Source organism: Tupaia chinensis, unplaced genomic scaffold (assembly GCF_000334495.1).
Source record: "Tupaia chinensis unplaced genomic scaffold, TupChi_1.0 Scaffold141490_1, whole genome shotgun sequence".
Lineage (NCBI taxonomy): Eukaryota > Metazoa > Chordata > Mammalia > Scandentia > Tupaiidae > Tupaia > Tupaia belangeri.
The window spans coordinates 2,723,065-2,734,472 of NW_006201352.1; the positions used below are offsets into that span (position 1 = coordinate 2,723,065).

Genomic DNA, 11,408 nt, shown 5'->3' on the forward strand with positions numbered 1-11,408 from the left:
TGCTATAGGGCGCATGTGCTCGCCAGACAGACAGAGAGAGACATAGAGACAGAAAGCGAGAAATCACCCCTCAGGGGGGATGGTCACACCGCAATCCCTTCTCCTCCATTCTCCTCTCGGGATCTTGGGCAAGCACGCACACGCGCCCGGCGTGAGTTTTAAGCCACCGGGTCCAGGACGCAAACCGCGGTCGACTACGTGGGAGTCCAGCGACATAGCCATTACGCTAACTGCTGGTTCCCTTCACTTTATTTTTGATTAATCCTAACCTGTGCCTGGTTATTTTTATGGAATTGTGAACATATACATGAAAATTTTTGGAAGTAATTTAAAGGTTTGATTGATGTAATCATACTCCAGAGAGGATTTATCTTACTCCTAAGAGGAATTTCAGATAGTGGCAGACTACCTCTGCCCACTTGGGAATTTAGCTTATTCAAATTAGGTCTTTGTGAGGGATGATTTTGGGGAGGGAGGGGGAGAGATTTTTGCTATAGGGCATGTGCACTCACCAAAGAGTTAGAGAAAGACAGACAGAAAGTGATAAATCACACCCCCCAAAGAGGGATGGATGACCACACTGCAACTTCTTCTCCTCCATTCTACTCACAGGATTTGAGGCATGCACACACACATGCCCTGCATGAGTTTAAGCTGCTGGATCTGGGACTCAGACCACAGTTGACTATGTGGGAGTCCAGCGATGTAACCATTATACCATCTGCTGGTACCAAGGGATGACATCTTATTCCTAGATGAGGGCCTCAACTGGCAGCCTAGAGTATATGCCAGGTCTCCTTTTCTTGGTAGGCCAACTGCCAACCTCTGTTTAGTTTTTCAGTCTCCCAGAAAATATCTCAAACTACAAAACTAAATGTTGGACTTTGGAAGACTAAAGTTTTTTACTTAAGTCACTGAGATGGGAACTCAAAAATGGCTTCTGATTTAAGTTTTGGATGTCTTGATTTTTAAAGTTTATTTAGTTATTTTTTAAGAGTGAGAAAAAGAGACACATTTCCAATAGGGTTTTCACACTATGACCAACCCCAGCCCTCGAGCCTCAGGCAGCCAGGATCTCAGGCATACATGCACATGCCCACTGTGTGCAGGGAAGCCTCAGATATGACCCAGGGACTTTTCCATGTGGCTTCATCATCACTGAGTGTTGAATTACCACTTCACCACTGTGGTTGGCCAGATGTGTTAATTTTGAGAATTGTTTAAGAAATTCAAGTGGATATATACTATAAGCAGCTGGACATCGGCCTGTGACAGTTGGGCAGGGTATGATAACATTAAGAAAACTATCAAAAGAACAGATAGCTGACTAGAACTAGGCGAGCACCCAAGTCTAAGAGAGTGAGCAGCAAAGAACAGGGTGATTCTTGCCTACTTCCTCGTGGAAAGACTGCATGTGGGGTTGGACTGTCTGGGGGAATTTTTCAGTAGTTCAACAAAGCCAAAAACATTGACCCAGCCCCCACCTGCTTCCTTCCAAGGTCCACACGGAGTGTCCTACAGGGACACGACCTGCTGCTGCACTCAGCCCTCCGGAGGCTGGCCCTTCGTGGCAGCGCTGTCACCACCCTGACCCAGATGAGGCTTTCTGGGAAGAAGAGTCTCCTGCAGGAGCTGCGTGAGCAACACGCATTGGAGCAGGGCTCCTCCCAGTGCCTGGATGAGCACCAGTGGCAGCTGCTCAGAGCCCTGGTAGGATCACATGCCAGCCCCCACCCTTCTCAGGCAGGCATCACCCTTCATCAAGTCTCAGGGACCAGCCATGTCTGCCAAAACCTGAATCCTGCCACCCTGTTGTTGCAAGGTGGTGTGCTCCTTTATGAGGGCTGCTGTAGACTGAGTGGCTTCAACACTAGACATTTATTTTCTTAGTGTTAAGGACAAGGCATCACCAGAGTTGGATATTTCTGAGGCCTTTGTCCTGGGCTTGTAGCTGACTCTCTTCCCCTGTCTCTTCACATGGTCTTTTTCCATGTAAGTCTATGTCCTTATCTCCTCTTCCTTTACAGATACCAAGTCTACTGTATTAGGGCTCACCCTAGTGACCTCACTGTATTTTAATTACCTCTTTAAAGACCAGTCTCTCCATACTGTCACGTTCTGAGGTCCTGGGGTGAAGACTTCAGCATATGTATTTAAAAGGGATACAGTGTAACCTATAACAGGTGTGGGCAATGGCAGCCCCATGCAGAGGACACCTGTATGTTGAAAGGTTCTAGTGCCAGTGACGTAATAATAATAATAATCCTGAAAAATCCATATGAAATCAGAGGGAGATGGTACAGGTGTCATCAGGAATGTGGGAAAAGAGGCCTTTATAATCTCTTCAAAGGATTTCACAGATTGAAAGAACGAAACTGTAAATTGCCAAGCTGGGATGTAAGCCCAACTAGGCTGTAGGCTGACTCCAGATCATACACTTAGGTGGCCCCAAGCTAGAAGAGCAGCCAGCTTTGACCCATGTGTGAAGCACAAGCTAATGTCTCTTCAGCTCTGCCCAGCAGGTAGAACTCGCTGCTCTAACCCCAACTCCCCTTACTTCATTCTCTCTTCTTCCTCCAAAGAAAGCTGGTCCCAGAGCCTGTGTGCCTGCCTCAGTTTCTGTGATATCCTCAGAGATTACTCTCAGATTCAGATCTCTTTCCAAAGCTAGCTCTGCTCTGACTGTTAGAACGTTACTTAACTTCTCTGTGCTTTCATGTCTTACCAGTCCCAGTGTTCAGGCCTCATTCCGTGTGTTCTAAAAGGATGAGCCAGACACCCCTGTCCTGTGAGGGGCCACAGGTGACACTGAGCACACAGCTGGTGCTCTTCTTTTTAAATGCCTTTCTTCAGAGGGACCTTCAACAGACACCTGGACTCATCCATGGTGTTTTGGGTTTGCCAGCCCAGAAGCCAACTCCTTCTACCCTTCTCCATCCCTTCCCTAAACTTGGGGCCTGGGTAGGACCTACCCTAGGTCTGGGACTTAGCAAAAGCTCGTCTGTGCAGGGGCGATAGTGTGGCCACTCCCTGTCCCGGACCCTTCCTTCCCAGGAGGCTCGTGTCCTGGAGGAGGCTGGCAGGCTAGAGGAGGAGGCTCAGCAGACCCGGTTGCAGCTTCAGCAGCAGCTCCTGGCTGAGGCCCAGGAAGTCGGGCAGCTCCTGCAGCAGCTCACAGAGCGAGCTATCGGGCAGGCGCTGCTGGGGAATGCACGGAACACAGCCACCAAGAGCCGGGCCAAGGACAGGGATGACTTTAAGGTTGGTACCTGGGGCAGCCGACGGGCGGGGAGGATGGGGTGTGGTGGGTCAGAAAGCCTGGACCTTGCCATCCCCTTCACTGAGAGCATCCAGCCTTGCAGAGTTTCCCGACTTCTCTGAGCCTCATTTTCTCACTTCCAAGGTAGGATCTTCTCCCTCAGGATGGTGAGGATCAGTCACAGCAGATGGCAGGTCTGCGGCTAATTGGCCCGTGTGGATTGTGGTGCACACTCGCCCAGTCCTTCCAGCAGCCCTGAGACAGAGGTGGTTTCACCCTGGGCCATTCAACCAGTCAGTGGCAGAGCCAGGATCCAAACCCCAGTCCCCATCCCAGAGGCACACATGTGCTTGCCTGGACCCTGGCTGGCTCCGCTGAGACCCTGAGGCTTTTCAGCGTTAACTCTGCCAGCTAAGCAGTGCTGCTAATGTCAGTCTGACTCGAGGGGGTCGCAGTCCACACCCTCCACTGACAACCATCATAAGCAGCATGATAGCAACGGCAACAGGAAGAAGTCCCATTAGCCTTGCACTTAGGTTTGGCCGGTGCTTTTGCTGACCTTATCTTGTTGCGTTCTCCCCACAACCACTCCAGGCAGAGGATCGTTTTTATTCCCCCAGGAAAACAGGTTTATGACCGAGCAAAAGATATGTCTAAAGCCTTCCAGTTTGCACACGGCAGAGTTGGGGCTGGAGCCTGGTCTTCTGCAGCGTGACTGGCTCATACTCTGTGCTGGTGGCCACCCACCTCCAGAGTTAAAGGAAGGTGAGATAGCCCTGACACACACACTCTGGCACATCTCTGCAGAAAGAGTATCCGTGGCTGGCAGACACCAGAGGTGTTGCAGACCTGCGGCCAGCAGGCAGCCTTCATGTTGTGACATGCCGGGCACTCCAGGCAGCTTCGATGGCTGCATCGCTCTGCTTATCTGCACAGCAAAGAGGTCAGGCCCACGCTTCTGTGACACCACACCTTATTTCAATATTTCATGTCTGCTGCAGGTCATCCAGACATCAGGGCTGTGCCTCCCTGGTGATACTGGAAATGCCACCCTCCTTCCCTAAAACTCTACACATTTTATCTAATAATAAAAGGAATGCGCATTATGAAAAAATGTGCTTGGATTGCAAAAATTGTTCTGCATCAAAATTAACTTTTTGAAGAGGTTTGTTTTTGCTATAGGACGTGTACATCGCTGGAGAGACATAGAGACAAAAAGTGAGCGATTACCCCCACCCGCCAAGGGGATGGCCATGCTGCAATCCCTTCTCTTCCACTCTCCTCTTGGGATTTTGAGCATGCACACACACACGCACACACGCACACACACACACACACACACACACACACACACGGTGCCCAGCATGAGTTTTAAGTTGCCCAGTCTGGGACTCAAACCACCGTCAACCACATGGGAGTCCAGCAATGTAACCATTATGCCATTTGCTGGTCCCTAAACTTGAACGTTTAATCCACTTCTCCGTGAACTTTTTGGAATCCTCATAAATACACATTGCATGAAAAAGGAAAAAGACATAAGGATGGTGTATTTGTGCTCAGCTTCCCAGAGGGACTTTGAGTTGAGATTGAAGGATGATGTATTTTGTGATCAGCTTCCCAGAGGGACTTTGAGTTGAGATTAGAAAGTGGGTACCCATCACACACACACACACACACACACACACACCCCTACAAGAAAACACAGGTCAGTGTCTAGAAAAATGCCCATTTATTCAAGCTCTGTTCATGGAACGTCTCACCTCAGGCCCTGTAGTAGGTGCAGGGGATAGAAAGTGGGCAAATGGATACATGTCTGCCTTCCCGGGGTTTACAGTCTAAGGAGAGAGAGGGCCAGGGTGGAAGAAATGGCCATGCCTGTCACGGGGAAGGTCTGCTGAAGGGGAGCGGAGAGGCGGGCAGTACCCGGAGGGGTCAAGGGCGGGTTGGAAAATGGGAATACCAGAGCAGGTGTGTTTCCTAATGGGAATGGACACTCCAGTGAGGGAAAAAATGTGAAAGGGTGACCGAGGTCTAAGGCGGTCCTGGAGAAAGAAGGAGAGCTGGGATGCAGGAGTGGGCATCTGCCGCTGGGGCAGAAAGACGTGAACAGAGGCTGTGAGGATGCTGACCTGAGGGAAGGCGGGCAGGGGAGAGGGAGGGAGGAAGGGAACTTTCTGCTCCTGGCTTTCCTAGTATGGAAACTCGCAGAGCAGGAGCTCCTGACAAGAAGCGCGAGGCTAGAATCAGAGTCCTTGGAAGGTGGCATGGAGCCCGTCTGTAGATGCAGAAGTCAGGCCGAGGGGAAGGGAGGACCCGCTGCAGACAGGGATGCGCAGGGGTTTGGGAGTGAGAAGGCAGCTCTAACTTGCTCTGTCGCCCCAGGCTGTACCACCCTTCGCCCCATAGCCTCAGGCCCACACCTGCAAGACCAGTGCCACTCTCAGAGGATACTGTCAAGAGTGAGAGAGTGGCCCGCCTCGAGAACACGGCCAGCCAGTAACAGCCACACATAAGTGAATGCTAAAGCCTGGTACGACCCGAGCAGGGTTTGCTGAAACAGGGACTCTGGTCGTTGGTCATATCACAGAGCCTCTGTGCCAGCCTGCAACCATCTACCCCACGTGTAGATTCTTTCTGAGCCACCGTGCTTACTATTAATTTGTTGCCTCACAGCCACTGCCTCTCCAGGCATTAGGTCAGCATTCCAGGCAGGAGTGAGACATGGCAAAGTCTTTCACCCACCCAGGCTTTCCCTCAGTGTCCAGAAAGGGAAGGCCTCCCCAGCACACTGTCCCGAATTTTGCACTTCATTGACCAGAACAGGGTCATACGGCCAGCCTTAGGCCATCCCTCATCTAGGAAAATGAGGCTGTCGGGACTCCTTTAAACCAACATGCACGCTCTACCTGCGCCCTGAGCAGTCCAGGCAGGCCAGTGGTAGAAGACATGAGCCAAGGCAAGGGGGCAGGGGGCCGGATCGGCCAGGGGAGTCTGTCCACTGTCACATCCTCCCGTGTCCCCACAGAGGACGCTGATGGACGTGGTGGTGGAGAGCGTCTATGTGACCAGTGCTGGCGTCGGCCGCCTGGTGCAGGCGTACTACCAGCAACTCGGGAGGGCCATGCAGGACCACGAGGAGAGGAAGCTGCAGCGACTGAAGGCCCTGCAAGGTAGGCGCTCCGTGGGCACCCTGGGGAGGCCGGCCGGGCACGCTTTTAGCCGCATGGCTGGGACATCAGGTATTCCCTGTATTATTTAGGAGAATTTAATTTCTTAATTTTTTAAATGTATTTATCCTCTGCTTTGTCCCCAAGAGCCTTTTTTTTTTGAGATTTTTGCAATATGGCGTGTGCACTGGCCAGAGAGAGAGAAAGCGAGAAATCACCCCCTCCCCCCAGGGGGATGGCCACACCACAATCCCTTCTCCTCCATTCTCCTCTCGGGATCCTGGACATGCATGCACATGTGCCCAGCGTGAGTTTTAAGCCAAGGTCAAACTATGGTGGACCTTGTGGGAGTCCAGCGATTAGCCATAATGCCATCTGCTGGTCCCCCAAAAGGCTTTTATAAAGGCACTTAAAGAAACATTTGCATACAGTACAATAGATGTTTTTCTTTCTTTCATCTGAGAGCGAGAAAGGCAGAGAGACAGGCACCCTTGACAGGGTCTTGCCAGGCCAATCTTCTCGCCTCTGCCTTCCAACCAGGCAGGATTGTGGGCACACCCACGGGTGCCCCTACAGTATTCACTGACCTGAGGTCTGGACTGGGGCCTTCTGCATGGCTTCAGTATCCTGCAGTGGTGCTGGACTACCTGCAGCACTACAGCTGGGCCCAACGAGTTTTATTGAAGTAGATAAATCAAGATGGGGGTGGAGAATGAGAAGGAATCAGGGAAAGGTCTTTTCCTGGGAAATAGGACAGCAGGTCCTGCTTAAAGGTGACATGATTTTGTCTGCGAGCTTCCTGGTGGCCAAAGACATAGAAACTTCCCAAAGTCACTGAGTGACCATGCTTATAAGAGCAGGCCAGTGGCCCTGTAGGAGACTCTTCAGACTCCAAGAATGTTCTCCCCTGGGCTCCTGTAAAAGGCCAGCCAAGTCAATGAGGTAGACCATACTAATAGCATTAATAACATAGGAGAGCCAGCTTCTTAAAGGACACTCGTATGACTACTGGCCCTGCGTCTGGAGCTTCAGAACAGGACGGCATCCCACGTTCCCTGACAGGCTGCAGCTGACGGCTCAGGCCGGAGTCACACCTGACCTCTGAGGCAGGAACTGGGCAGGCTTCGCTGAATACTGGCTCTCAGCTCAGTGTAGCTTCCAGTTTTGTATTCCTCTATCCTGGGGAACTTGAGGCCTAGATTCAAATAAAATCTCGGCACATGACACGAGCAGATCAGATGGCTACAGAGTCTATTATGGTTTTCCAGAGGAAGAGTTGTGCTCACTTGGCAGGAGACAGATTGCTACCACTGCAGAGCATTCGGGAACCAGGGCATATAACTTCTCCTCGCCAGGCCTCAGTTTCCCATCTGTGGGACTAGGCTTGACCTCACCCTCCATGCACCTTCTCAGCTCTACTTTTCTGCTTGACACCCCAACTCTAACATGGGGGTTTCATGGTAAACACATAGAAACAGTGCCCCTTAGTCAAGCACATGAACTCCTTTTTCTCATTCAGGAAGTGGTTTTATTTCAGTCACAGAATGCCGCGCCCCTAAGAAGCCTTACAGGCTAAACCTCCCTGGACATGTAGAAAGCTCAGGGGCCTCAGACATCTCGCAGCCGGTTACCTGTGGGGCCTGCTGCTGCCTCTCCTGGAACCCTGCTGGCTGAGACAACCCACCCAGTGAATTGTTTCTCCTTTATGCTGTGGCTTAAGCTCCGTGCAGCGGCCTCTTCCTGCCGAAGCTGTCTCGGTCACCCTCCTTTCTCTCGATACTTATAAGAAAACTGGTGACAGAGCAGAGGCCAGAGCCCTGCCTGAGTTTCCTTTTAGATGCCTAGTCTGGGAGCGCCTGATGGTGGAAGCTGTGACAGTCTCAACACCCAGTGTGGTATAAACGGCCCACTCTATGAGAGCAGGGTGCCCGGCTCAGCCCTCTGCCCCGGTACCAGCTGCCGACCTGTCTACTTTCTAAACATTACCCTTGATGGTTGTGTGTCTCATGGTCCAGGGGAAAGAATGGAAAATTACAAGCTGCGGAAGAAGCAAAATGTCAGCGACCCTCCATCAGGGCCCAGGATGGCAGATGGAGCTCATGAAGTCTCCCAGCCTGTCCACCAGAGGTGAGGGTTCCGCTGTGGCTCTTGGGGGTCCACTACTTAGGGGCAGGCATTCTTGCCCCACCTTCCCATTGCACACCCTCTGTTACACTCCATGTGACATTGTGCCTCAGTGGGAGCAGGGTGGATGTGGAAAAAACGGACAGAGAAAAGTGGGGCTTGGGCAGAGCCAGTGTCTCAGAGATCACAGCAGCCCCGAGCCATCCCAGGTTACTCTCTTATCGGGCAGTGGGGGGAGCGTGCAAGGTAAAGCCAGGTGATTTCTATTATCGACTGCAGCTGCGGAGCATCTTGCGGTTCTAAACAAGCCTCCCCTGGCCGTCTCTGGCTGACAGTTTCCTTGAATTGACACCATGCAGTGCAAAGTAGAATAGCAGACCATGTCCTTGTTAGAGCTTTCACTAGCCTTGCGTCGTCGGCACAAGGACGGTATCTCTGCTTGTCTTTAGAGGTCACTGTTGTGCTCAGACCTGGCCACTCCCCCAACACCGCATGCAGTTGCCTGTCACCTTGCACACATCTGCCTCCCACCCAGCGCGATGCCTGCAAGCCTCCGTCTGCAGTGCTGTAGACGTGGCACCTAGGCCAGCCCCTGGCACAGAGGAGTGACCCAGTCCAGGTGTGGTGACAGCTTCGATTCCAGGTGTAAGTGGCACTCACGTCCCTGACACGCTGCCCTTCTCCTTTGTACTTGGAGTGCTCCCAGGGTGGACCTGGAGTCAAGGATCTGGTGCAGGTTGCTTACCTTGAAGTGGCTCTGGAAGCAGTGAGGGGTCAGGGAATTGAGGCAAAGGTGGGTGTTTCCCAGGACAGTGACCACACACTTAGCAGCCCAGGCCACACAATCTTCCTGTCTCACAATCGGGGTTGGCTCTTCTGCTGTCTCTGGGTCCCACGCTCCGAGCTTGTTCAGGTTGTAGAGCTCCGGTCCGGTTTCCCTGCTGGCTGTGGGCAAGGGCGTCCCTTACTTTCCAGAGCCCTCTCTCTGGTCATTGTATGTGCCCCCCCAGCTAGGAGCAGTGTCAATTCCCGCTCAAGCTTAGATCTCTCTTGCTGCTTCCCTCTGATTCCAGCTGGAGAAATCTCTCTGCTCTTAGGGGCACCACCAATGTAGACTGGGCTCATCCAGATGGTCCAGGCTAATCTCCAAATCCTGGACTCTGTAGCTTAACCACACCCATCACATGGACCACAGCATCTTCACGGGTTTCAGGGGTTAGGATGTGGACATCTGTGGGGTCACTGTGTGTCCTATCACAATGGAGAAACCAATAAAGCCTGTGATAGTAAGGGGTTTCCATAGAGGGCAAATGATGCTCAGTCCCACTGAGCTCCTTCTGAGAGATCGTGTGAGCACAATTCCCCTTAGACCAGTAAGGGACCAGGGAAATAGCACGGTTACCAACTCCCCTTCCACAGCAGTCGAGAGTCCGTCCGGGACGTATTAACTCTCCAGCCCTTTCAGCGACGGCAGAGCAAGGAAAAGCATCCCCTCCTTTCCAGAGAAGACCCTGCAACCAGACACAGGTGCTTGGCTGAAGCAGCCTCCACATGTACGGAAATTGTCCACCCAAGGGCAGGTGACCTAGGTGGGCTGAGAGGCTGTGGGTGCACTGATAGGATTCTTGTAAGCACCCATGTTTGCTTGACCTTGAGCAGTACTGGAGACAGTTCCCCCACCCAGAAGCTCGCAGCCTGGAGGGAGGAGAAGCAAGAGTAAAGTGACAGCAGCGAAGCAGTGTACATGCCACGGTGGGGGCAGGGGTACTGCAGGACCACAGGAGGGTCCCTTGTCCAGGCAGAGGCATCTCGCCAGCTGGACAGCAGAAGGGCCACAACCACATGGAGTAGGGGAGAATGAGCCTGTCCTGGACAGCAAGGTCGGCCCCAGCCCCTCATATGACTGCTTGTCCAGGAGGCAAGAGCTGCAGCATCGCCTGGGTCAGACAGGCTCAGGTCCCCTGTCCATCACTACTGTGAATCCCGCTGGTCACTGACAGCAGAGACAGGTGCCCTGCTCGGAGTAGCCGAGACCAGGCTTCCCTCACTTTCGGTGTCCTTCCAGCGTGGCCTGGCTGTCCTGGGGTTTGGGGCACAGCAGCATCCCTAAGCTTTCTTGCTAAACTTGCACATTTTGGGTTCCGCACGTGGAGATTCAGACTTCAGAGAGCTCTAGGAGGAGTCTGGGAATCTGAATTTTAGCATCCCCCTCCCAAGGGATTCTGGTGGATGGGATCCAAGCACATCACTGTCACACAGATGACCCAAGGGGAGGGGCCTCGGCAGCCACCTGGCCCAGCCTGGTTGATGGGAGAGGAATGCAAAGGCAGGGAAGCTCAGCCTCCTTAAGGATAGGGGAAGACCGAACTGCAGAGACTGGCCTCCACTCTCACATGAGCCGTTTATTCACTCCCACCCCTCCCTCAGCCCCAAGTCAGCTCCACGAGGGCGGGACCACGAGGCTCGTGTTGATCCTGTACCTCAAAGCCCAGCACAGTACCTGATGATGAAGTGTGGGTGCGTGGGCAGATGGGTGATGATCCAGTCTGGCAGCATGAATAAGAGTTTGCTGGGCAAAGACCAAGAAGAGGGAGATGGTGTTACTGACAGAGAGCGGGAAACAAAAGCGAGGTGGCAATGCTATGCCTTCGGGGGCACCCCATGCACGGCTGCCGATGGGCGCTGAAGGTGGCTTCTGCCTTCAGTCTGGAAAGTCTTTTCTAGAAATTCAGCCCCCTTCAGGCCTAAAGGCTGAAAAGGAGACCAGGCAATTATGGAGGTGAGGGATTCGGATGTTCCCTCTTGCTGAGGGCCAGAGGAAGGGTGTCCAGAGAGGAGGGGTGGGAAGGAGGGAAAGA

At 52.6% G+C, this 11,408-nt stretch overlaps 1 protein-coding gene across 1 annotated transcript in view; it reads left to right on the forward strand.

The window, feature by feature from the left end:
* EVC (EvC ciliary complex subunit 1) overlaps window positions 1-11,408 on the forward strand; it is a 105,846-nt gene that overhangs the window by 89,476 nt on the left and 4,962 nt on the right. The window contains exons 16-19 of the mRNA XM_006163199.1: window positions 1,500-1,710; window positions 3,055-3,261; window positions 6,285-6,429; window positions 8,442-8,553. Coding sequence (XP_006163261.1) covers window positions 1,500-1,710; window positions 3,055-3,261; window positions 6,285-6,429; window positions 8,442-8,553 — 675 coding nt within the window. The remainder of the gene's footprint in view (window positions 1-1,499; window positions 1,711-3,054; window positions 3,262-6,284; window positions 6,430-8,441; window positions 8,554-11,408) is intronic.